At 41.9% G+C, this 27293-nt stretch overlaps 1 protein-coding gene across 18 annotated transcripts in view; it reads left to right on the top strand.

The window, feature by feature from the left end:
• The window catches only part of ANKRD44 (ankyrin repeat domain 44), a 90368-nt gene that overhangs the window by 25430 nt on the left and 37645 nt on the right, over nt 1–27293 (top strand). For 10 of the 18 annotated variants that reach the window (XR_011740110.1, XR_011740109.1, XM_071811490.1 and 7 more), the window contains exons 2-6: nt 16348–16431; nt 22824–22902; nt 23478–23548; nt 26064–26132; nt 26602–26802. Coding sequence is in view for 16 of the 18 variants with exons in the window: in XM_071811490.1 (XP_071667591.1) it covers nt 16348–16431; nt 22824–22902; nt 23478–23548; nt 26064–26132; nt 26602–26802 (504 nt within the window). In the remaining 2 variants the exon portion in view is untranslated. Of the gene's footprint in view, nt 1–13359; nt 13465–16347; nt 16432–22823; nt 22903–23477; nt 23549–26063; nt 26133–26601; nt 26803–27293 lie in introns of all 18 variants that reach the window. The other 8 variants (XM_065840334.2, XM_071811488.1, XM_071811487.1 and 5 more) reach the window with 2 other exon arrangements.

Genomic DNA, 27293 nt, shown 5'->3' with positions numbered 1-27293 from the left:
ACTGTGTCCATGATGTTTGAAAGCAAGACCAGAATTTCCTGGGGCCTCCTTTATCTCTTGTTCTATCTCGTGCCTTTTTTTTTTTTTTAATAATTGTGTATATTTTGGCTGTGTAATCCCGTGAAATGTGCTGTCATTTAGCTGTAACCCGCAGTTACTCATATGATTTATTCCCTCCTTGCTTTCAGAGTTTAGTCTTGCTTTAAATGGGACTTATTTGGACGGCAGCCTTTCGCACTGCAACTCCCTTCCAGAACATAGATCGCTAGATCTTGTACTTACCCATCAAAACATGACTTTGGAGACAAGCGGATGGGTTGTCACTTAGTGCTACTTTCTGTCTTTTGATATGATTATATTAATTTATCTTGTGGTTTTCGTTGCTTTCTGTGATACTTGCTAGCAAAACTGTCCAAGGTGTCATCTGCCGTTCATCTTGCTGCTCCGGAGGAAGCGCTAATCTGAGTTGGTCGATGCATTTCCCTTAATGACACGTTAGGGAGAAACTTTGGGCCAGCACAGTGTGGCACAGCACCAATCGTTTTGTTATTTACAGCAGGAATTTTCTATCGCTGTGTCAAAATGAAGGCGTTAGTGATGGTGTCTTCTGAGAGGGGAACCTGCATGAGTGGAGGAATCCTGATGGTCTTCCAATAAAAATGAAATTGCTGATGATTTTGAGGTGTAGTTTAAGAACGAGGATATATTTTCTTATAACAGATTTATGAAATGTCCAATGTGTGCTAAACTTGTAGGCTGAGGTTTACCTTGCTATTTCTTCAGAGGCTGCGTTGTGATAATGTTTTGCAATCTGTTTGGAAGAGATTGTTTCTTATTCTCCAAAGACAAAATGACAAGTGTGTGCCCTTCTGCATTTCTCTTCTGGTTACACTTCTTATTTTTGGTGTCGGAGATTCTTTGCCTGTATTTTGCAATGCCAAAAATCCCAAGGCGCCAAGCATGCAAAAGCAGCAGAAAGTGTTTGTTGTCCATGCAACTTGGAGACATGTTTATCCTTTTGATCTGAACAGTTGAGACCCAGCGTACTGCTGGGTGTTCATGGCAGCCCTCTCTGTATGGGTTTCTGTTTGGGTTCTGACCCTACAAGCACGATTGCCCTAATTATGCTGTTTGTTTGACTGAAAGGTTGGCTGGTGCAAAGGATATTTTAGCTGGGCTGTAACAGACACCTGCTTTCAGTAATAAACCTTTCCCTGTTCTCAATTCATGCTGATGTCATCTGAGACATTGTGATCTGTGTTCGAAATGGCGAACGGAAGAACAACCCTCTTGGGATCTTTCTTTTAGACAGACATATGGAAAAGCTCTGGGAGAGCTCAGTGTTTTAGATGCTGTTGCTTAGAAGTTGACTGTGTCTTTAAGAAAAAAACCCTAAGTATTTATATTTGGTGTCTATCTGAAATAATGTTTACCCTACAGTGTTTATTAAACCTGAGTTAATTTCCCCCCTCTTTATTGCTGCAGGAACTTGGCCAGTAATGCATTCTAGTGACTGGTTGTCCCAGTTCCCCAGGACCAGCTGGAGACTGGAGAGCTGGGTGGGGAAAACTTTAATGAAATATAACAAGGGCAAGTGCAGAGTCTGTCATCTGGGCAGGAACAACCCCAGGTTCCAGTGTAAGTTGGGGAATGACCTATTAGAGAGCAGTGTAGGGGAAAGGGACCTGGGGGTCCTGGGCACAGCAGGGTGACCATGAGCCAGCACTGGGCCCTTGTGGCCAGGAAGGCCAATGGTACCTGAGGTGGGTTAGAAGGGGGTGGTCAGTAGGTCAGAGAGGTTCTCCTGCCCCTCTACTCTGACCTGGTGAGACCACATCTGGAATATTGTGTCCAGTTGTGGCCCCTCAGTTCCAGAAGGACAGGGAACTGCTGGAGAGAGTCCAGCGCAGCCACCAAGATGCTGAAGGGAGTGGAGCATCTCCCGTGTGAGGAAAGGCTGAGGGAGCTGGGGCTCTGGAGCTGGAGAAGAGGAGACTGAGGGGTGACCCATTCATGGGGATCAATATGGAAAGGGGGAGTGTCAGGAGGATGGAGCCAGGCTCTTCTCGGTGACAACCAGTGATAGGACAAGGGGCAATGGGTTCAAACTGGAACACAAGAGGTTCCACTGAAATTTGAGAAGAAACTTCTTCCTGTTGAGGGTGGCAGAGCCTGGCCCAGGCTGCCCAGGGAGGTTGTGGAGTCTCCTTCTCTGCAGACATTCAAACCCACCTGGACACCTTCCTGTGGAACCTCATCTGGGTGTTCCTGCTCCATGGGGGGATTGCACTGGATGAGCTTTCCAGGGCCCTTCCAACCCCTGACATTCTGGGATTCTGTGTGACCGGTTGCCCGGCCATGCCACCCATTGCAGGCTCAGCCTCGCAACCCAGCACTCAGCTAGTTAATATTAATCATTATAAAGCCTCAATTACTCTGTCCCTTACTCTGAAGGGTTCTTGAAATAGAGTAATTAGCATCACCCTGTCACATGGCAGCCTTGTGCTGTTTCAAAAAAAAAAAAACAAAGAAACCAACAACAACTCTGTGTCTTTTACCTTTTCTTTTGCATGATGACTGAGGATTACTTGCTGGTTTTAGTCCCATGATATTTTTGTCTTGGCCGAGGTGAGCGCTATGAGTCACACAGCTCCATTGGCGTTGGCTTTTCATCTGGTTTTCCTCAGGAACATACATTTCCAGCCCGAAGCCCGGGGAGCCGATGGGCTTCTTGTCACGATGCTTTCAGAGGTAGAACTTGCTGTTGGTTCAGGTCCGGAATTTTGCTTGGCTCGGCTACTCACAAACATAATTTTCAGAGATACATATCTGTATCTGACATGTATGTCTTTGGCAAGTTTGGAGGGAGTTGTTGCAGTCTGAGGCGCCCACAGATGTGGATTTACCTGAGGGCGACTGAAGGTTTCCCAGCATATACAAACAGTAGAAAAGTGCTGGGTGAGCGCCCATGACTGTCCGAACAACACAGACATATATATATATCTTTAGGTGTTATTTCCTTTGTGTTGCACACCTTCTGGTAGCCTTGCATTTCGCTGGCGTTCCTGGGCACAGCCCCCTTGTCTCAGTTGGTTTTTCTGGCAGTTATTCCAAGAGTTCTCTTCCATAAATGAAACATTGAAGACCTGAGGATCTGGGGAGTACGAGAGTTGTTCTTGGTCCAACAGTAAATCAGGGATCTGGGCTGTGAGGCCATGAGTTTTTGAGGAGGAATGTTCCTGGAAAAATCAAAGTGAAGATTTTTCTAGTAGGTCGATCCTTCTCCATTGGTGTCATTAGGTTGGCTGTCAGTGGAATCCACATACACATATATTCCCATCTGAATTACAATATATACATAATATCCTGCTTACACTAGGAATTTCATTTAACATGTCTGTGCCAACCCAAGGCATGTGGGCATTTTCAAATTTTTTTAATTTCTTATTTTTGGCCTCCTAGTATAGACAAGGTCATACCAATTACACCAAATCATACCAGATTTAGTGCAGCTGTATTTTAGTTTGTTCAATGAACTGCACAGCCTAAAATTAAAAGTCAAAACTCACAAGAACGTTTAAAATTCTTCTGATCCTTCTGGTCTTCACTATGAGGTTTTTGTTGTGCAGTCACATCAGCGAAACTAAATGTGGAATATAATTTTCCTTCTCTCTCAGCTGGATGGTTCATACATAAGAGATTATTGTCTTGAGTGTCTTACAGCATTTTAATGCTCAGCAGAGCGTTTGTAAGGGACGAGTAAATAAGAACCATCGATCCTGGAGATAAAAACTTATTTCTTCTTGTTCTGCTTCTCTGCTGATTTATTTATTTGTTTCCTATTACAAAAATCTGGTTAAATTCAGTTACCACCTCAGAGAATTGCTCTAGCGCGGAGCAGTAATTGTGATGAGTGCGTGGGAGCGATGCCAGCGAAGCCGTCGTGGGCTGTAAAGTCACCCAAGCATGAGATGCTCCCATCTTGATGAGATTTGCGTTGGTCGTAGGCGCGCAGAAACAGCAACATGGTTGGTTTTCATTTTCCACATTTTGCTCTTCTAATGGATCAAGCTGTTTTGCATTGAATTTCCCATGAAGAGAGTTCTTTTTAGGAATATGGATCCAGATCACTGGGTGAGCTTCATGGAGCAAGTCTGTCCTCCTATGTATGGGCTGGATGAACTGGTGTTCCAAAAGGGAAGGGCTCAGTGTCCTGTTAAATCTCTCTTGTCCCTTCCCAGTTACTTTGTGAAAATGAATTTCCACCCCTTGCAAAAATGCATTTTATGTGGTTTATTCTATCCAGACTCTATGGCTTTATGATGGAGAGAACATAAACTGCCACTTGGGGTTGTCTGCTGCAGCAAGTTTAAATGTCACAAAGCAGCTACCTCCTGCCTAATTTAGAAGGAAACTTCCTCTGTAAATAGGGTTTGGTGCATGTCTTTACGTGATTTACACAAGAGTTGGTCTACGCACAGTAAGAGAAGACTGATGGTGCCCATTGAAAATGAGTCATTTCTGCAAGAAGAAATGGGCTCAGCAGTCACTAAAACAAAGGCAAAAAGGAGCAGAAAACAGGACCGCAAACCAGACAAACCCAGGGGAGGGAATATATATATATATATATATCTTACAGAATCGTAGCTAGGAAGTACTACCTGGAAATATGTAGGAAATATATTCTTTTTATGCAGCAGGTTTTGCAGTAAACTTGCCAGTTTTCTACTAGCTGAAACATTTGGTCCTTAGCAAGTTTTATTTTGAATTCTGCTCCAAACCTGGCATGTTATTTAGGTGGAGAAATCCATGCTACATTTTTGGCAATGGAATTGTTGTCACTGCTGTTGTATGGGTGAAATTGGGATGCATTGAACTTAAATTTATATTTTGCTTTTAATTGCATCTTATTGAAGCATGAATGGTTCCCTGATACTCTCTGAAAGGCATGATGGTTTCATATTCTAGTTGTTAATTTTTACCACTACTTAGGTCCTTTTCTACTTGAGGGCTTGTTAGCAGGTTCTTCATGCAGTGACATTGTTGCCCTTTTTTAATGAGCCTTCTAGATTTTAACATATGACGTTACATATAAAGATAAGAACATTATTGCTTCATTCTTTTCGCTCCAGTAATTTTTATATTATAGTAAACACCCTGATTAAACATTTATCTGGAAAAGGCCATGATGAAAATAAAATGTAATTAAATATAGAAACTAAATATTGACCCCCTGACTTGAAGCTGAACTGATAAATGTCATTAAATTTACACAGTGAAAAATAAAAAGTATGGTAATTTTAATTTTTTGCATTAATGTTTTGGTCAACTAGATCTGCAAAGCAAGATATGTCAACTACAGGAACTGATCAATTTCTCAAGGTATTATTTAGACTCCACTTATTGTCATTGTGTTTTATATATACACATATATATATGTATGTATGCCCTTTTTGCATGCATGTTCAGACTTCTTGGCACTCGCTGTAGCTGAATCAGGAAGACAGAACTGTCTTTCCTGTTGAACTAATTATAGTTCTTTAAAGAGCTTAATTAACCCGTCTTTTCCTCCCAAGGGACTTGGTCGGTGGTGAATCCCGTGTCCGAGGGGACCTCTGGAGTGCTACCTGCCGCTTGGGAGTATTTCTTGCTTTCTGCTTTATACTTTTTGTGAAGTGCTTTTCATTTTCTTCATCTCTAGCACACGAAAATTACCTGTTTCCTTCCTTCCTTGTGCGGTGGGCCTGAGGAATGGATGGTTATTTCTGTGCCATGTTGGGTTCTTCTTTGTTGATCTGAATGTGGTTTTCAGTCACTTGATGCCATTCCCCTCTGGAAATCTTTGTCGATGTTCTGATGGGCGGCTTTTAAGGACAGTGTTTTGAGGGGTACATATACGTCTTTGGTTTTGTAAGCAGATTCAGAGCTAGGTGGCATTTTTCATCCAGCCCTGACTTGATTTGGAGACTCCCTTTTTACAAGGAATCCCTTGGAACAGATGAGGGGCAATGGGTACAAGTTACTTCTGGAGACATGCCAATTGGACACAAGTGGGAAATTTTTCACAAGGAGGAGAACTGGCCACTGGAATCATCTCCCAGGGAAGTGGTGGATGCCCCAACATGGGACACTTTAAAGGTTCGGCTGAACAAGGTGCGGGGCCAACTTGTCTAGACTGTGCTTGTGCCAAGGAAGGTCAGACCAGATGGTCCTTGTGGTCCCTTCCAACCTGGGATTCTGTCATTCTTGCACAACCAAGGGGTTTGAGATTTGGCTTTTTCCATGAATGGTGGGTATGCAAATGTCACCTCAGTGCTGTGATGCCATGCACACTTAGGCCTGGTTCTCTGCTCATGTAAATACCTTTTTTTGGTTGGCTTCTTGTAATTCCATGTACTGTGGTGTCTAGGAATTCATTTACATATCTTATAATCAGTTCTATAAATCCCAATTTACTTCTGAAATTTAATACTGCTGTCACTCAACAAAATGTAGTGGAAGTTGGGATCCACCCTTATGAAGTGTTTTAAGATTGTGGGATGATAAAGTGTTGCTGTCTCCAACTGTGGAAATGTGGTAGCATTTCATTTACCTGTCAGTTTTCATCAGTTTAGGTAACACAATTCTGATTTGCTACAAACCACCAAAGTTACCCACTTATAGGCTTCAGGAACCTCCCCCTTCTTCAATGTGGATTTTCTACCTCTCCCATCATGCAAACAGACTTGTAATTTGTTTGTTTATCTAGAACATCTTAATTACACTTTACACATAGGATGATGTTTGAGCAGCAATACTTGTGAGAAACAATTAGGAGAAATGAATGTGAGAAGTGATTTTCTGACCACAAGAATAAAGTTCCTTACCACCTTCTTTTTAAAATAGCACAAATTAGAAGCTCTAAAATAACCTGGCAGAGGTGTGCAAAGATGTCATCATGGGGCAAGCTTCATGCATTACTTGAAGATTCTAATTCAGGGTGTAATTCTTGACCTTTTAGAAGCACAGACTTTTGAAATAGTGCAGTACATGGTGGTTTGAACTGAAGTGATCATTCTGGGTGCTTGATGACATTGAGAGTTTTCATAAATCTATCCTGGACAGCTCTAAAGGCTTGCTGTTGTTTTAAAGCTGCATGATATTTAGTATATACATTTCTTAATTTCTTTTTCATTATGTTGGCTTTAAATTTTTGGTTGAGGGAGAACACGGCATTTATTCCTCTTTGCTTTCCGATGTTTGTCCCTGCTTTATCATTAGCAATCTTGATTCTTCCCTGCAAAATCGTCGCCTCTCCAGGCTGATGGAGTAGGGTGTAGCCATTTAGAAATGTGATTTGTGTTTTCCTTTCTACATAGAAACCCGCTTAAAGTATTTCCTGAGGCTTTCCTCAGAATCTGTGTGTCAGCGCAGTAAGTTACCAAGTGGTAGCTCTGTCTCGCAGGGAAATTTAGCACAGTGACACTGTAATACCTTCATAGATGACCTAGATTTGAAATGTCTTGTTCTTGGTTTGCAGAAATCTGTTCAAATATTTATTATGACTTGGAGCTGGTTGGTTTTTTCAGTGTGTGGTTTGGGTTTTTTTTCCACTCCTGTAGAGAAAGAAACAAAATTCAAGTGAGAAATGCCCCCAGGACCCAAACAGTTTCAGGGAGCAGGGGAACTGAAATTAATATACATCAGAAACATGCAGTCTGTCCTCATGGTCTACATACTTCATCCTTCTCATCTTACCCCAGAGGAGAAGGGAATCTGGAGCCCACAATAAGTGGCTGCAAGCAGAACAGTCCTGTACTTCCTCATCCAAAATCCTTAGTGAAAGCAGGTGGGCAGAGTTTTGGGAACAGGCTGCTTCCTTTTTTCCCTGTCTGTCCATCCATCTATCCATCCATCTATCCATCCATCTATCCATCCATCTATCCATCCATCTATCCATCCATCTATCCATCCATCTATCCATCCATCTATCCATCCATCTATCCATCTATCCATCCATCTATCTATCTATCTATCTATCTATCTATCTATCTATCTATCATTTTCTCACCCTTGAAGCTTTTCCCATCCCTCTGAAAGATCGTGCAGCTTCATATATTGAAGGTGGACGTTTTCCAAAGCACCAAGCATTGCTCTTGGTCTCTTGACATGGTTTGAAAGTTTTTGCCATCAACTTAAATGCAAACAGGGTTAGGTGGCCCTTAAATGCATTTTGTTTATCTTATCCTGAAAAATCTGAGGTCTGGGATACAAGAAAGCTCTGCTTTCCTGTGTACCCTTCGGAAGTGTTGGGCAGCCAGTGAATGGTGAGCTACAAATACCAGCGTAAACAAGACATCAGAGAAGGAGAAATACAGATCTTGAATTATAATCAGCGCCATAAAAAGAAGATGAGAGCTGCACAAGAGCTAAGAGGCTGTGGGACACAGAGAGGTTTGCTTTGTTTAGTGGAGTGGCCGGGTGGTCTGAGAATGGAGAAACCAGACAACAAAATAGAGCAGTGGTTTGCCAAACCAATTCCTTGAAAAAGAGTTAAGCAAGCAAAGAGCAAAGCCTGAGCCTAGCTTAGGTGCTCTCAGATCTCACCAGCTTCTGATGCTTGACTTGAGTCACTTGTAAATGAATGAACATGAATGGAGATGATGACTAATTCAGCTCCACAGACTTTGGGTTGGCATTTACATGGAATTTAGAAGGGAAAGAGTAAGGTCAACACCTCCACCTTCTTGAGTTGATGTAGGGTCTCATCTCCCATGGCATGATCCCAGAAATACATCTCCTTTCAAAAAATGTCATCTGGGGTAACTAGTGGCAGTGCAGACACGTTCCTCAGGCTCTTCCTCAAACAACCTCTTCTTCGAGGGGCAGAAGGACTTGAAGAGCTCCCTGTTAAGTGGAAATGTTCAAATACCACAGGCATCCACGGTGGTGTGGCCAAGGAATCATAAAAGAACAGTCAACTCAGACTGGATTGGGAAGCCCTCTGGTTTGTTTTGGTTTTATTGTTTAGCTAGGTTACGGTAATTCAGCTTTCCTGATCTCATTAAGTGGTTGATATCAAGCTGTCACCAGCTCTTTCTGCTCTTGTCATTAGAGAGAGGTCGAGAATAATGCCCGCTTAAAAGCACAGGTGAAAATGAGTATAGAGCACGTTGCCACTGCCTTGACCATAAGCACTTACATGTCTAAGCTGATTAAGTGGCAGTGAGTTGCTTTTTGTTTTGTAGTAGGGTTGCATATTTTTGGGGCTAATTTTGACAAAGCTAATACAGAAATATTTACACAGGAACTTGGGGAGGAAATGGTGATATGTAGTCTTTTGAGACTCAAGATCCAGATTTGTTTTTTCATGTAAAACCTCTCTTCAGGAAAAAATAACACTTTTTCTAACATTAAAGTATTCCTTTCTGCAAGTGTTCCTTTTGGCATCAGGGTTGTGATGCACGACAAAACAACACAGAATAGTAAGGGGTTTTTATTTTTGAAGTGGAATGGTTCATAGAAAATGAGAGGCTGAAGTGTTAGGCTATGCAAGTCTAATTAAACCTCCTTTAATCTTTAATAAACTGCGGCCTCTCTAGCAAAATAAAACATTGGGTTTGGATTACAAGTGGCACCTGCAGTTTAGGATTAAAACATTTACATTTCATTGCTTTGGCCTGGCTACTTGACATTGCATTAATCAGCAAAGCTTGATTTTTGATTTTTCTTTCACTTGTTTGGTTGATTATGAGTATGAGGGTATTATTAGGATATACTGAATTAAGCTAACGTTGCTAATCTGTTCCAGATTCAAAACAGAAGTAAAACATCTGCTTTGGTCGTGGAGCTGGAGCCCCGTGCCAACTGTAGCGTGCCTAATGCAAAGGGAGATGAAACGCTGTTACGGACTGATCTGCATGTTTAACACATAGTTACTCTGCTATTAATGGAAATAACGCTGTCGTCAGCCTCAGCTGGCAAACATTTTTAATCTGAGTTTTATACTAGCTTACCGAAGGAGACTAAAATCTGCAAAGGATTTTACTGTTGTATGAAAACATTAATAACTGACCACAGTGAGCTCCGTGACCCTCCAAGACAAACCAGGAAACAAAACCATTAGTGTTTAATGTCTTTCAAAGTATATCTGACACCTGCTGTGTATGAAACAGTATGTTGGGGGAATTTCTGAATCTTCTGGAGCTAACAGGAGGATGGTTTGTTGGGATGGCACTCTCTCACTAGAAGGAATGAGCTACATAGCAGGAGGTGGGCGGTGCTGAGACTTTGCTGTGATGTGCAATGCAGAAGGAGGTTACTTGAGCCTGAGCAAGATCCACCAGTAATATAATAAACTGAAGGTCCGCTGGTGTCATGCCATGTGTTAATGTGTTTCTACCCAAAGGCACTAGACTTCCCTTGAACTTTTGGAAATAGATATATATATATATGTATATATAGATATACTGATTTCTGTAGAAATTTCTCTAGTGCCAGCATCACACTATTTAAATAGTTGTCCCTTTTATGGTGTAATACCCAGCCAAAATGCTATAAAAAGCATGTTCCCTGTTTTTGATCGGGAGTGCAGCCTGCTGTAGCTTATCCCTTTTGCGTTAAGCTTTCTATTTGTGTAAACGCGGTGTGAATTTTGTTTTGGTTCTTTTGTATATTCAATCCCTTGCCTTACTGAAGCCTGCGGAAAAGAATCCCTTTGACCTTCAGTGATCATTGGACTAGATCTGGTTTTGAAATGATGGGCTGCAGTTCACTGTAACTCAGCCAAATCAGTAACCAATGTCCTGGTTTGCGTTGCCTTTAATGGAGCAGAAGCACATCCTCCTTGCGTGCAGCCATTCGAGCTGTGTAGCGCTTGGGTGTGGAAAACAGATGATTTCTTTTAGCAACAACCTTTTACATGTTGCAAATTGTTCTCATGTTCCCTTTAAATTTTCTTTTGTGTAGGCTGAATAGCTCCAATCTGTTTAGATGTTCCCTGAAAACCATATTTTAGAGCTCTGGTTTGCTCCTCAAGCCAAGTGATGGCCCAAATTGCCTTGCTGCAGTTGCAACCTAAGCAGTACTGAGCAGCATGGAAGGACTACTGTGTGTTTTGCAAGCCATATTCCTATTTTAAGGTTTCTTCCTCTTTCATAACATTGTTCACTTACATTCTGTTAGTGAACTGTGGTTCCAAATTCTTTCTTATACAAAGCGACTCTGGATTTCTTGGGCTTGCTGTGTTCTCCTCCATTCTGAAAAGTGTCCTCGTCTCCCTCCAGTTGTTTGTGTAACTTGTCAAGGTGGTTGTAAATTCTGATCCTGCCCTTCGACTTCCTTGTAGTCGCTTGTGTAGTAGTTCAGAAGTATCTGCAAATTTATTAAGTCACTCTCTGTTTCATAGCTCCGTTCTTTGTGTGTACATTAATATAAAGCAGACACCATTAACCAGCGGAAGTCCTAATCTTACCGAGTAAGATCTCGCAGGCTCAGATACCACTTTATGGTTGACTAAATCAGGATTAATTTTCTAAAAACGATTTTTGTGAAGGTGTATGATGAGTAGCACTGCACGCTGCATAAATCAGATCTAGCACTTGATTGCAGGACAGACGGATTCTCTGGGCTGTTGCTCGGTGGGCTGCTCAGGACACGAGATGAAACGCAGGTCTCGCTGTTTCACTGAGGGAGGAAAATGTAAAAGTTGCTTAAACCAGCTGTGGTGTGTGTAGCGGTCCCTGCTTATGCTTACCTCAGTGAGGAAGAGAGGGTTAAGACATGGTTTCATAAACTGAAGGAAGATAAACTTGCAGCATTTCCGTTTCTCCTCAGTTGCTGCTGGTAGGTGGGGGAAGGCGGGATGTCCGCGGCCTCCAGAGAACATGGGCCCCTGAACACAGACAGCAGCAACCTGCTTGCTCCCCAGGGCATTCTTTTGCACGTAGAATTGCTTTTATCGCCTTGTTTTTTTTTTCTCAAATATGATTGAAATTGGCCAAATAAAAAAAAAAAAAAATCAAAAAATTGCTGGTGTGCTTGAAGGATGAGGAATTACTGGAGGGAGGCCAGCGGCTATGGACGTGATGAGGGGCCTAGAGCACCTTTCTTGTGAGGGGAGACTGAGAGAGCTGGGGCTGTTCAGCTAGAGAAGCTGAGAGGGATCTGATCAATGTTTATAAATATCTCAGGGTGGGTGTCAGAGGATGGACCAGACAACAGGGTGAGGGGCAATGGGCACAGACCGAAACACAGGAGGCTCCACCTGAACATGAGGAGAAACTTCTTTGCTGGGAGGTGCCAGAGCCTGGCCCAGGCTGCCCAGAGCCGGTGTGGAGTCTCCTTCTCTGAGACATTCAAACCCGCCTGGACCCACCTGTGTGATCTGCTCTGTGAACCTGCGCGAGCAGGTGGGTTGGACTGGATGATCTCCAGCCATGCTGTGGCTCTGTGAAATGTGTTTGATTTCATTGCAGTACAAGTGAGCAGGAAATAAAGCTGTTGGTGTGGTTGATGTTTCTGACGTGATCCTCTCCCCTAACCGTTCATTCTTAACTCTTTAGTGAGGAGCCGGCCTGCCACCAGGGTCGCCATTGCTCTGCCGTACTGCCAGACATTTTATTTCTCATGAGGTTTGTAATCTTGTGCTGCTGGGCAGAAAGCACAGGGCTCTTCGGAAAGCAGGTGGTGTAACATGGCACAGCACCTCACATGAAATAATTTACACCAGCTGGAATTTATGCCCCCAGAGATGGGACTTTCTGCTGTCCTTTTGGTCAGAAACACCACCTTGGTGCCAGGCCTTCTTCTCTGCTCCTACCCAGATGGTAGATGGGTTATGGAGCGGGGGTGAAGAAATATAAAAAAGGGTAAAAGCTCTGGGAGTCAAAATGTTGACGTAACAAGAAGAAAATATCAATGTGACAAATGGATTAGTGGCAGCACTCCCTGCTGGAAATGTGTAAGAAGAATTGGATCTTTTTTGGTACTGCCGTTACAATCCCGGGCTGTTATTTAACAGTGTTGTTGAAATGTCTGTTGTGAGATACTACGCAACACACACTTTGTATCAAGATAAACCCCCAAGAAACTTCTAAGGAACAAATTCAAGAAGACAAAATAAATTCAGGATACCATTAGATCGATTATCCTCAATCTTTGTAGATATTCCAACAAGTTTTATTGTGCTCCCTACAACAGACTTTTCTCCACTAAAATGGGTAACAAATGCTGGTGAATATCACAAATGTTATGTCACGATGTTTATTGTTATTTCCTTTAAAAAATGCTTTCTTATTTTAAGTAGTCTGCAACATGCTGAGTCTTTGTCTCCACTTGACAAATGTAACTTCAAGACAGTATTAACTGATTTTTTTATAGGATCTGCCAGCACTTAAAAACCCCACATACCCGCCCAAAATCCCAAAGGCCAAAACTAAAACCCAGATCAGTGTACAGCGATGAGAATGAAGGAAAGGACACGGGGTAAGCGGAATTAAACATGCTTAACTCTTTTCCTTTTAAGAAGTGATCTAAATTTAACACACCTTGAGTTATTTCGGTGCCTTTAACTGATAAGTCGAACAAAACATAGGCCATTCAGAGCACATTTGGTGTGAGAAGGAATTTTGGGATTCCAGGAACGGCAGGATGTAACCTTTGATTCACCTGGAAACATAAGCAATTCTTGGGGCTGTTGATGAGCATCGTAATGAAAAATGGGAGGCAGCCAGAATCTGGAGCCAAGCTAAGAGCCAGAAATAGGTTTGCTGAGAGGCTTGTTTTGCACCGTCCAGGATGCCATATCAGAAATGGTGTGAACAGAAATACCGGGCTTGACCCAGCATTGCACGAGCAGAATGAATCCTGAATATTTTCCTTTTTAAGTATCGTGAAGGCTTGACTAAATAAACGCCATGTTAAAGTTTCAGCAGTTGTTTCTTGGTATGTTGTAATACTATTTCTCTGCATAGTTTTCATTTTGCTTATGGTTTTCTTTCTCGCTTGAAGTGCAAGTGTGTATCGCATAGTGTGCTTGCTTTTTTTTTCCACCCTTCATTCTGAATATTTAACAACTTCTGAATTTGAAGAATTTTAAAGCAAAATATTTCCCTTGATGAAATAACCTATTAATGATGCCGTCACAGCTTTTATAAATTATTTCCAAAAATATGCTGTATCCATCTTTGATAATTAGGAAGTGTCATTATCTGCCCTTCAGGAATTTAAAAAAAAAAAAGTTATTTAAAGTTGAAGTCATTAATGCATGAATGTGGTTATCACTGAAGATCTGTCTATTTTTTCCAGTTTACAGGCTCTGATCCTTCTCCGTTATCTCTGTCTCTTGCTGTTACAATTAGCAGTGATAGATTCTATTGTAATTGATCTATAAAAAGTAAATCTCGCGGCAAAGGGTCGGAAGGACTAAGGCTGTTGCAAACGGCTGTATGGCAGCTATCTCCTGTCTGCAACGTTATGTACATCAGCAGTGGGAGACTCGGAACCTGCTTCAAAGGTGTGATAAATACCGAGTTTTGATATCTACTGCATGTAGATACGACTGGGGAATGGTGGACAAAAATTGAGATGAGGATCTTGTATGTCTTACAGGTCTAAAGGGCACAGTGTTGTGCTCAATCTGCTTTCTGTGTTAAGCAGCTGGTGCTAATTAAAAAGGTCAAGCATTTCCTGTAAAACCAGGTGTCTCATTCAGATTTCAGGCAGAGGGAAGAAGGGTCAAACCGCCTCATTGTAGACTTCCCTCTTTGAAAAAATGTAACCATGCACAGTACTTTACTCTCTCCCTATTAAAAGAAAAACATCACCTGTAATTACCTGTAAAAATCCAATAGATTCAAAGTTCTTTTGGGTTTTTCTCTTGTGATGGTGCCTCTGAAATCTCATCCCCAGAGCCCGGCTGCTACATTTAGTTGGGTGCTGGCTGTGCCTGCAAGCGTGTTCAGAGGCTCATCCGAGTATTTGTTGCTTGGCCATGGGGTTTTGTTGCCATTCAGCTTGAAACTGGGGAGTTCTTTGCTTTCCTGTGTATTTTGTTATTTAAATATTACGATAAATGTACATCAAATGGAAATATTTTGGTGTGAGCATTCTAATTTCATTCATTCACTGGTTTTTCCTAGCTGTTCGTGTCAGGTTTGTGCTAAGTCTACGAAATACTGATTTTTATTAGCATGTATAAGATTAGAGAATCACTTTAAACAAGAGAAAAGTGGAGAAATGAGACCACCTCAGCCTTAGGTAAATTCTGATTTGAGTTGGGTAGAAGGGAGCAGACTCTGAGATTTGGCGTTGGCATTCTCTGGTGGGGAATCATCTGTGGCCGTTCTGCCATGGGCTGGGAAGGAAACATGCAAAATAGTTCAGGTGAAATGCTCTATTTTTCTTTTTCCAAACATCCTCTACAATATGTGAGACTTCAGACAGTTGTGATAAAAGGTGCTGCTTTTCTCCCTTTTCCATCGGCGGAGCGGCAAGAATGAAATTCCAGTGTGAATCTTTCTCAAGGACATAAGGGATTAATATGTCTTAAAATAGACACCATCAACTTAAAAATGTATTTTCCACCTTTGAATATGATGAATTTTGCAGTGAAAAGCTTGGGGCAAAATGGTATTTCTTCTGTTCTTCCAGCTTGTTTGTGAATTTTGAGATAATCCTTTTACAAGACAGTAAAAATGTGCAGTCTTAAGAACCGATGCAGTTTTACGTGCTTAAGTAGTCACGCATGCTTCCATTTTGCAGCATTATTTTAAATTCTGCAGTGAGCCGGGCAGATTGTTTCTCCTGTGTGCCTGATTATTTATTTATGCATTCTGATTCATAATAGCGTAATAACAGACTTGAAACAATAAGATAATTATTTTGCTTCTTGGGTGGTTAAAATTAACTGCGCTCGCTGCATACTTATTCAGTAAAAAGATACAAGATGTTTATTGCCCAGAAATTCATTATCTGCGTGATGTCCTGTTTCTAAATGTGTGTTGCGTGACCATTAATCTGTGCCAACAGCAAGCACGCAGCAATATCTGATGTAATTAGTTTTCCCCTTACATGCCAAGGGGAACATCTGGGCTAATTGTGTGTTGTTGACAAAAGTTGCCATTCTAATGGGGGTCCCTGTTTGTGCACACACACGCTCATTAGATGTACAAACACACTCGTGATTTCAGTTTATCCTCAAGCAAACTGATAGTTCTTAATGATGAGATACTCTTGGTGATTGGTTACTGGGGTCATACAATGTCTATGGGCAGCATTAATAAACATCAGCAGGAATAATATGCTCTCCTTTTAAAAATAAAACAAACAAACCTGTAATGCTGCTTCTTCTGTGTTTGTTTTTTCCAGCCACCACTGGTCCAAGCGATTTTCAGCGGCGATCCAGAAGAGATACGGATGTTGATCTACAAAACGGAGGATGTCAACGCCTTGGTATGTGCCTGAAGTATATAAGCACCGTGCTTAGGAACTGTTGCAATGACAGTATTGATCACATCTTTAGTAATTAACACATAACAGAATGGAAATGATTTGGAAGTTAGAGATTTTGGGCTTCAGTGGAAGTGGTCTGAAATATAATTATCTCCAGGAGGTGACTTTACATTTTCAAAGGGTATGGTAATCATTCTAAATGTGCAGGTCAGTCAGGGACATTGTTTTCTCTCTTACTGAGAAAATGAATGAAAACAGCTGAAAGCTGCATAGTTTTATTCTCTGTAGACTTTGCTTTTATGAAGAGCCTTTGCAGATCAGGAGCTGTTATTCAGCATTTGACTGTATTTGAAATAAAGCGTCACTATAGGTCCCAGCAGAGAGAGTAAGGAAGCAGTATCTTGGCCATGATTTGCCCACAAAGGAATTACTGTTCTGCAAATTGGCTTATTCAAGCCAGAACAATGGTAAGCAGCTGTAAACAAGTAGTAGTTAAGTAGTTTTGGCAGTGGAAAAATAAAAAATTCTCCATTTGAATTTGGTCTTTTTGCAGAAGTTGGGTTTTTGTTTTCCCTCTTTGATTTTTAACTTAGATCCGCACTGTTAGAAATGAACCCTGCCGGTCCTGACCACCATCTGTGCCCTCTGAAAGCAGTGAGAATATAAAGCAGAAGCAGAATGGTGATTTCCAGGTGTTTCCTGGGCTTTTGAACCAGCCTGCCTTTTCTTCGTGTCTTTCTCTGACATAAAGCCAGCAGTTAATTCATGGCCAACTCCAGCAGTTTGTCTGGTGGAATCTTGGCTCTGGTTCAGAGCTGCACAAAGGAACTGCAGAACTGATCCTACATCTCCCTTGAGTTTCCTCCTTGCTTTCCCTGATGGTCTTAAAAAACAAAAACAAAGCAAAAACCCCAAAGCAAACAACCGAAAAAACCCTTAAACCCAGATGAACAAGATAGTCCTAAAATTTCCTCTCTGTTTCTTCTTGTTTGTTTTTTTTTTTTTTTCAAAATAGCATTTCCTGTACAAGGTTGTTATTGTAGGCTTCTCAAATGTTTTTATATCCTTTGGCTGCAAGTGTGGTAGTGATGGTTGCTAGGGAGATGTTCTGAACTGTCAGGTGTGATATTAAATGAAGAAATATGTGTTTTATAGACGAGTACCATAGTACTTAATAGGAAAGGTCATTGAACTTGAATGGTCTTGCCCAGAATCCCATTTAAGATGGTCAAAGTCCACCCGTGGGTGCTTTGGCTGAACAGCTGTTTTGTCAAGAGCAAAACCCAAAGCTGAGACTTGCAAAACCCACCTGGACACCTTCCTGTGTAACCTCATCTGGGTGTTCCTGCTCCGGCGGGGGGATTGCACTGGATGAGCTTTCCAGGTCCCTTCCAAACCCTGACATTCTGGGTTTTTGTGATTCTGTTCTTTGGAGTAATTAGAAAAATACCGGTCAACATGAATTCCAAAGATTCTGTTCTGGATAATGATTGCAGACAAGTGGCAAATGCTTAAAATGGCACTAAAAGAACGATCAAAAGATAGCGTTTCCGTCCTTGTGCTGTGAGCTGGCAGTTTGCACTGCGTGCTTACGGTTCTATTTTAAGGGTGTTTTTAATTACTTCCATGTTAATGTTTGTCTAGTGCTCGGTTGCTCACGTGAGAGGAAACTCTGACAGCGTTTGGCGGCGATTTGTCCTTTGTCGATCGCTTTGGTTAGCTGCGTTAATATTGGGAGAGTTCAGATATAGGTAGGACAGGGAAACAAAAGAAAACACGTGGAGAAACTAAGCAAAATTAGGGATGTATATTCATATTTCCTAAGACAAAATGCTGTGGCTGTTTGGCTTAGAGGTCTGGGAAGGCTTCTGGAGGATTTGGTCAGGAACTCTGAAGCTTCTGCTTTGACACCATATGACAGTTTAGTGCTAGGTAATAGCTGCATTTTCAGTGGGTATTTAACCTCTAAAGTGCTATTTGATATGATGTTAATTTAAGTAGGAAACAACTGAGATTTTATTTTTCCTACGGAAGGAAATTGTGAACATTTCTGTTGTGTAAGGAAATTTAATATGAAATTGCGTTGATGTTTGCAATGCAAGGTAACCAGCATGACTTTCATTTTGAATAAAGATTTTTTTTCTTTTAGAAAAGAAATATAATATTTTATATTTTATAAAGAAGGTGTTTGAACTGTGAAGAGGATTCTGCTGGAGTTCCCTGAGAGTCTGAAATGTTCTGAGTTCCTTTGTACAACATGCTGGTATACTAGTGGGTACCAAGTTTTATATATATATATATATATATATATATATGTATGCTGGTGACTCATATTTTCAGTGTCCTCCAAATATTTGATACAGTAAGGATGTATAGGCTGTTAAAAGCAGTATTTGACTGTAGCTGCTTTATTTTCTTCTAAGGCAGCAATGTCAGCCTGAAATACCTGAATTTTCTAAATGTGCATTCGTGAAAATGGAGGAGTTATTGAAGTCTGTCTTTTGAGCCTTACATTGGAAACTTGCAGCTATATTTCCATTATTTAGGATAACGGTTCCTACAGTCTCAATCTAGGATTAGTAGTTAATTAGTTAATTAGTTCTCTTTCTGTAGCGTGAGATCTCCTGCCAGCCCCATGGAACCAAAGTGTTAGACAGGGTGAGGCAGAGGAAAGATGATTTTTCTTATCTCTAGAAGATTGAAGTATTTTTCTCTGCCACTTCCTGGCCGCTTGGCAATTAAAGGTTCAGTCTAGAAAATATCTTTGTTTCTGAGGCTAAACTGAAGCCCATGGGGTTGAAAGGAGCTGGAACCAGGAGCTGCATTTTCAGACGGGAATTTCTGTGCTTGGTAATAGCAGAAGAAAGAGCACGAGGCGTAAGTTACACGGCTTGACTGTCACCTCCCAGCTGGTGCTCATGGTTAAGCTTTTCCATTTCCTCAGTGAATTACAGGCTTTAATAAGAGAATCTGGGAGACGGAGGAAATCGTAAAGTGGCAGAGATTTTCTGTGTACACCATCGGCTTTTTGGCTCTGAACATTTGTAACTAACCCAAGGAGTAGCTGCTCATTTGTTTTTAGCCTCTTCAGTAGTTCTTAACCCACTGTTTAATTTACCTGAAGTGAAGTTGTATCTAAATATCTGATTTTAAAAAAAAAAAAAAAAAATTATTTTTTAATGGTACCAGCTACTTTGCGCTATTTAAATAGGGTGTACTCAGATGTGTAACAACAGTGTTAGCTCTGATCTGAACAGCTGCGGTTGATATAAAAGTTCAAGTCCATTACCTCCTTTGAGATGTAGGGTGTGTTGAGGAGGAACTATTGGCGTTTTTCTTAATGTGCCTGTATATCTTACATATGCTGATATGATTTATCTGAGCTGCTGTTCTGCTAATCTTCATGTACACTAAGGCTCTGATCCAATAAAGCACTTAAGGACCAGCCTAACTTTAAGCCTGTGAAGGGCCTTATCAGTGTCACTGTGATCACTTGAAGAGTTTAAGCACGTGTTGAGAGTTTTTCTTGCTGAGTGTTAAATTCTTAATTTCCTTTATCTGTACTTTTTTTTTTTTTCATATGTCCAGATAATGTTACCACACAACATCATCTCTTCTGTGGACTATAAGTCACTAATAGAGTGTTGATCTCTCAGCATGATTTTCTAGCCATTGTTTAGCTTATCTGCTGTCTCCACCAACCTTTTGTTCCTCTGAGAACCGCACTTGAAGCAGGTCTGATGGGCCAATGTTATTTCTAGTTTCCTTTTTGTCATTAATCACTAAAGCGCTGGATAGCCTCGGTTCCTTGATAGAGAATATTGCTTGGTCTTGTATCGTTACCATTCAGCTTCAGAATGCTCTGTTGCCAAACTTGGCTGTGTTGCAAAAACCTGCTGCCAAATTCATCACTGACAGGTACGATAGCTCTTGCAAGTTCTACATTGTGCTAAAGAGAGGTTTGTGCGTTAAAACAAACAAACCACAAAAATAAATAAAACTGATTCTATTTTTGTACAAATGTTCGATCAGTCTTAGCAAATTTTTGCCATGGATAGGTAATGTGAAGCAGTGCGTAGGAAAGGTCCCACGTGCACTCGTGTAGCCGGTAAAAACAAGTCCGTGGTGGATTGTGTCTGAGCATATGAGAGTTTGTGATTTTGATTCCTGGATTGACACTGCTTAATATCGCTTTAATTTGCCTGCCAGGTGAAGTTCTGTAAGGTATCGTTCCCTCTGACTGTGACAACCAGGTTGTCATGTCATCTGTATTTTGAGTGTTTTGTGTGTGTGCCCAATCCATAAGATCAAAACCTGCTGAAGCAGAATCTGAGGACTACACGGACCACGTGTGTTTGAAAAAACCCATGCAAACATAAAAATTCAGTGTAACAACTTCTGGTGGCCAGTGGCTCTGAGGCTCACAGTGCTGGAAAAGAGTTTTCAGCATTCCCATGACAAATGGTTGTGCTGCACTGATTTGCCCACATGTACAACATACTTTGAGGACAGTCCAAACCAGCTTGTGGCCGATGACCTCTTGGGCATGTTCAAAGTGAGATTTTACTTTACAGACTCAGAGAGATGTTTTGGGGGAGAGTGTAAATACCAGTGGGCGTTCTGTGTTGGTATCATTTGAACCTGTTACCAGCTTACAAGATTTAACGCTGGTGGGTTATAATGTGATAAGTTTGATTGATAAGACTTTTAGAACTTCTTTTGTATTAGTGGTTAAAAAACCAAAATACTTTTCGGACTGAAAATGGGTCAAATAGCATGATTAGCAGTATTAGCGGTTCTTGTGTGATTTTTGTTGCCCATATTACAATGTTTAGAAGTTTCTTTTAAAGGCCTATATTCTGGAATCATCTGAGTAAAGCAATAAAATAAAGGGGTTTTTTGGTAAACACTGTGTTTTACAGCCTTTGAAGTTAAAAAATAAAATCTTGAAAATGTGATTCCCTGAGGCTGAAAATTACAGGAATCAAATAAAAGTAGATGTATTTTGGAAGTTGTATATATGATTATTAGCAATTCTTCTAGTTATAAAGGCACAGACCTGACTGGTAATATTTTCTTTATTTGTACAAATTCCTTTATTTGTACAAATGGGTGTGCAAACGCATTTTGGGCTGCTGTAGGCAACCAGGCTAAATGGTGTGCAGGAACCTTTGCGGACTAAGAGGACTGCATCTCGGCCTTGTGTGGAGTTCTAAACCATTCTCCAGAGATATTCTGTGGAGGAGTCCGGTGTTATATTGTTAATGCAAACTGCATTACGAAGTCTGATGTCCAGAAGCACGTGAATTATGTTGTTGCAATACTTAAAATGGAAAACGTTTCTGAAAGAGACTCAAGGATGATGTCTTGACTCTTTTTAGATTTGATTTGATTTCATTTATCTACCTGTAAACAGGATATCAGGATAAAGATAGTGTCTGCAAGGTCTGGTAGAAACAAATGATAAAAAAGCTGAGGATTATTGGGTGGAAACTTGTTATTCATACCTTGAATGTTGTTGTTACGGTGGTTGAGATAGCATTTCTAATAATAAACAGAAATACAAATAGAAAAATCAACACTATATACAATATATCAACAACTTCCAGTATAAGTTGAGGAATGACCTATTAGAGAGCAGTGTAGGGGAAAGGGACCTGGGGGTCCTGGGGACAGCAGGGTGACCATGAGCCAGCACTGGGCCCTTGTGGCCAGGAAGGCCAATGGTGCCTGGGGTGGGTTAGAAGGGGGGTGGTCAGTAGGTCAGAGAGGTTCTCCTGCCCCTCTACTCTGCCCTGGGGAGACCACACCTGGAATATTGTGTCCAGTTGTGGCCCCTCAGTTCCAGAAGGACAGGGAACTGCTGGAGAGAGTCCAGTGCAGCCACCAAGATGCTGAAGGGAGTGCAGCATCTCCCGTGTGAGGAAAGGCTGAGGGAGCTGGGGCTCTGGAGCTGGAGAAGAGGAGACTGAGGGGTGACCATATTAATATTTACAGATATATAAAGGGGGAGCGTCAGGAGGATGGAGCCAGGCTCTTCTCAGTGACAACCAATGGTCGAACAAGGGGTAATGGATACAAACTGGAACACAAGAGGTTCCGCTTAAATCTGAGAAGAAACTTCTTCCTGGTGAGGGTGGCAGAGCCTGGCCCAGGCTGCCCAGGGAGGTTGTGGAGTCTCCTTCTCTGCAGACATTCAAACCCACCCGGACACCTTCCTGCGTAACCTCAGCTGGGTGTTCCTGCTCCGGCGGGGGGATTGCACTGGATGAGCTTTCCAGGTCCCTTCCAGTCCCTAACATTCTGTGTTTCTGTGTGAAATCCATTTCTCTTTAACACTTATGCTTGCAGTTATGGACCATGACTTATAACTGGACAATATTGTTTTGTAGGATGCCGAGAAACGGACTCCTCTTCACGTTGCATCATTCCTGGGGGATGCAGACATCATTGAGCTTCTCATTTTGTCAGGTAGGGTTCTGTCCCTCACTGTTATTAGCTGATAAATTAAGTAATTGTAAAGCTCCAAGGAATACCCAGAAAAGCACATATAAATGAGCTTTGGGCAGTGCTCGTTTCTGAGTTTCGTAGAGCTGCTTGCAGTTGTTGCATGCATATAAAATATCTTTAAATTTGGTGATACCGGTATAAAACATGCACTTTGACTGAGTGGAATTGATAAACAAAGCAACTAGTTTTAAAAAAACTTCTAAAGCATTCAAACTTACGATATTTGTGGATTCAAAAACTTGCTAAAGTACCTATTTGACAAGTGGGCTCACATCCTGGAGTACAAGTGAAGAACTCCTGTTCAGAAAAAATTATTATGGAAAAGAGTAAAAGAGTTGTTAATGAGTCTGAATGAATTCAGTCATGCTTCAGCTCCTATCTGGGATCTGGAGATGTATTTCCAGGGTGAACCCAGGAGAGTCGAGGGGAGCACTGAGGGTACCACATACCACAGCTCTTGTTTTCAGGAAACAGTTGGGCAAGATTTTCAGTGTCGCACCCACGGCATGGCTGTAACCTTGGCTGTTTCCTTGCAGGCGCTCGTGTTAATGCCAAGGACAACATGTGGCTGACTCCTCTCCATCGAGCCGTTGCCTCAAGAAGTGAAGTGAGTAAGATCTGATGACTCTGCTTTTGCATGTAACCTACATGCTGGGGGAAAAAGTGAACCGTTGAGACACAAAGAGGCAAAGCATTTTCTGTTAGCTGGGCCTTTAGCATTGCAGCTGAATGCCAGATTTACAAGTTCGTTATAGCTGCTTTTGAGCCTTAATGTGGTTGATCTTTGCCTTGTGGAATGCTTTATGTTATCAGAGTAAGTACTTGGGTGACCAGGGCTGACGTGGGATATAGTCCACATGGAGTCTACAGTGGCCACATCATCTTTGAATGGTGAAATAAAGAGGAATAAATCCACGTGGAGTCTACAGTGGCCACATCAGCTTTGAATGGTGAAATAAAGAGGAATAAATCCACATGGAGTCTACAGTGGCCACATCATCTTTGAATGGTGAAATAAAGAGGAATAAGTCCACACGGATGGGTGCATGCTGTGCATGTGCCAGAGGGGAGTGGATGTGTATGTGATCCCAACACGTATTACCACATAGTTTGGTGTGGTTAATTGCATTTAAAGGCATCCATTAGGTATTCTGTTAATGCATTTGATTCATGCAAAAAGGGAGGGTTAGCCCATATTTCTTCTACTTGACAACTAGAAATCTTCTGGCATCCTGTTGTTGTTCTGCTGCTGTCTCAAGAAGGAGCAGCACTAAATATAGGGAGTGCAGCTCAGGCATGACTGTGTTTTCAACTGCATGATGATTCTTGGCTTTCCATTTTGGCCCTCCCCGTGTACTTTTATCCTCCGAATACTTGGTTAACAGCGAGCCCAACTGCAGACCGAACTGGCTGCTGGGGTGGAGGGGAGGAGCTGGAAAAGGGACAGAGGGTGGCTGTTCTCCAGGGACTGACGACTGGAATCACCTCTGTAACAGCCCCAAGCGCTTGCCAAGCCTGCAGGCTGGAATCCTGGGCTTGCCTCTGAACTCCGGCATTGTTTGCCTGCTGGCCGAGCTTCCCAGCTGCTGGCATCCACTGAAACCCTCTGAAAGGAATATCTGATAGACTGTGATTGCTGTAATGAGGCAAAATACAAAAAGCCGTGTTGGAAAACAAAGGTCAGGCTTGAACCTTAAAAAACAGCCGCAATCTTTCTGATGCGGGAATTGCAGCGTGCTTGGTTTCTTTTTTTGGATGTGTCAGCGTACATGGCTTTTATTGTCAGTGACAGTCCTAACAGAAAATGCCTGTCTTCCTGCGGGTTTGTGTCTCATCTTTAACTCTTCATTAGCTGAAGGCCAATTGCACAACGAGAAGCCGTGATGCCAGCAGCACTGATACCTCCAGCGGGTACCCAGGTGTGATAGTGATGCTGAGCCTTTGATGCCTTTTCATGATCTGCTCTACATTTTATAAACACACATGCATTTCTTCTCCTGGTCTTTCTCCTTTGTTATTTAGATGATAATTGCTACTTTTGATAGCAAGTTTCAGCTTTTTGAGGCTTTTCCAGTGCTGTGCAGCTTCAATATAATTGGACAAAGCTAATAGTGATAGTAGGTGAATCCAAAGTCCACATTGATAGTAGGAGATGAACTCATGGCCCAGAAGTTGTCCAGCAGGACTTGGTGTGATTTTTGAAGTTTCTGTGGACACATTTGCTTTTAGAATGGTCACCTACAAGTTTTAAGTTTTATTATCAATCTTTTCTTATGAAGCTTTCACAGGATTCAGAAGCTGTCTCTTTGTACCCTTTCATAGGTTGTTTAAAAGCATGAACAAATTTTTACTTAAGCCTTAACGATTTTTCAGGTGGGCTTTAGGGATTTAAATGTTTGTTTCCAAATCGACAGCCCTCAGGCGTGTCTGGAGGATTGTTAATAGATGTATCAGCTTTCAGCCTTAGATGGTTTGAAAATGTAAAGAGATTTCGCTCTGATAACTTGGGGTAGCTGGAGACACTGAATACAGAAGCTTACACCATTTTCCTGCTGACTTCATGACCCAGCTGGGTAGGTCTCCAGTGAATTACATTTAAATGACTTTAAAAATAGTAGGCTTGTAATTTAAAAAGCAAAATGCAGTTGGAACATCAGCGTTGATGTATCATTATTGGTGCTGTAAGAGACGCAGTGTCACTAACTGAACAAATCTGTTGGAGGCCACTGTGAGATGGCTCTAGAAAATGAAATTGTTGAGATTAGCTGAGGACAAAGAACTAAAGCTCCTAGTGATGGATGAACTGTTGATACTCAGGCGCTCTCCTGGGCCTTTCTAGATTAAAAAGTGCTATCTAAACACACTGTATGTTTTATTCATTAATAAAATTTTGGCTGGGTTTACCAGAAAACTCCTCAGTTTATGGAAAAAGAATAAGGTACTGTGTAGGACAAGGGCACTCCCACTTACCAGCTGTGACCCACAGACAAGGCTATGTGAATACCACTATGGTCCAGTGGTTCCTTTGTGATTTGTTTGTTTGTGGGGGGAAAAAAGGAAGAAGAAACAAAACATAATTTTGAGAGAGGCTTGTTTTTTTCATCTGATTTGCTTAATGGCAGATGCATGAGGAGAAACAGAAAAGACCTGGTGGTGAATTCTGCAGTGAGACAGTCTCTCAAGAGAGAACGGTACATTTTCTCACTGGGAAATATTCACTTTTAACCTTCAAAATTAACCTTACAGGATGTTGCTTGGTCTCAGACTGACAGAATGGATGTTGCAGTGGAGACCCTTGGCCTGTGCTTAGCCCTCGGGGAGTGAAGGAATGCAATTACTAATATGGGGACACCAGCATCCATCAACGCTTGCTTGGGATTCTCATGTTTCTGCAAAGCTAAATTTTTGTTTTCACGTATTTTATTTTATCCTCTTTCCTGTTTATAAATAATACAATGATTTGCTGTGATTTTACTGTCCAAAATAATGTGCTTTTTGTTTTGTAAATGATTTCTGTAACAGTGAGCTGAAATAAGTACATTCATTTCTTCACTGAGAGCACAGTTGTGATGACTGAGGTACTGAAGGTTCATCAGCCAAACAGGCTGAGCCTCAAACAGGCCCAGGAACCACTTGGTTACGGATATAACTGTGTTGCAGGAAGCAGTGCAAGTGTTGATCAAGCACTCGGCCGATGTCAACGCTCGGGATAAGAACTGGCAGACCCCGTTGCACGTGGCGGCTGCAAACAAGGCGGTGAAGTGCGCGGAAGTCATCATCCCCATGCTGAGCAGCGTCAATGTCTCTGACCGAGGAGGGCGGACGGCGCTGCACCACGCGGCTCTGAATGGTCACATTGAGGTGAGCGGTTTAAGAGCCTCATGGATCAATGTATTTTCCCAGTTCAAACAGTCAACTTGCTGTGACTGGGTCTAGACTGAGCCCCATAGCCTTGACCCCATGATTCCTATTGTTCAGCTGCTTTCCAAAGTGCGACAGGTTTCCTACCTGTAGAAATGAGACAGTGAGTGGTAAGGTGGGTGAGAGTGTCGATGTGCTCCATAGAGGGATCTGGACCAGCTGGTTCACTGCGCTGAGGCCGCGTTGTCTGAGGTTCAACAAGGCCAAGTGCCAGGTCCTACACTTGGGTCACAACAACCCCATGAACGCTGCAGGCTTGGGGAAGAGCGGCTGGAAAGTAACAGCTGGAAAAGGACCTGGGAGTGTCGATCAACAGTGGATGAACATGAGCCAGCATGTGCTCAGGTGGCCAAGAGGCCACCAGCATCCTGGCTGGTACCAGCACTGGTGTGGCCAGCAGGCCCAGGGCAGTGAGCGTCCCCCATAACAGA

The sequence above is a fragment of the Patagioenas fasciata genome, chromosome 7 (genome assembly GCF_037038585.1).
Source record: "Patagioenas fasciata isolate bPatFas1 chromosome 7, bPatFas1.hap1, whole genome shotgun sequence".
NCBI classification, from domain to species: domain Eukaryota; kingdom Metazoa; phylum Chordata; class Aves; order Columbiformes; family Columbidae; genus Patagioenas; species Patagioenas fasciata.
Note: the sequence above shows the minus strand (reverse complement) of the source record. Positions and strands in the feature narration are given on the sequence as shown.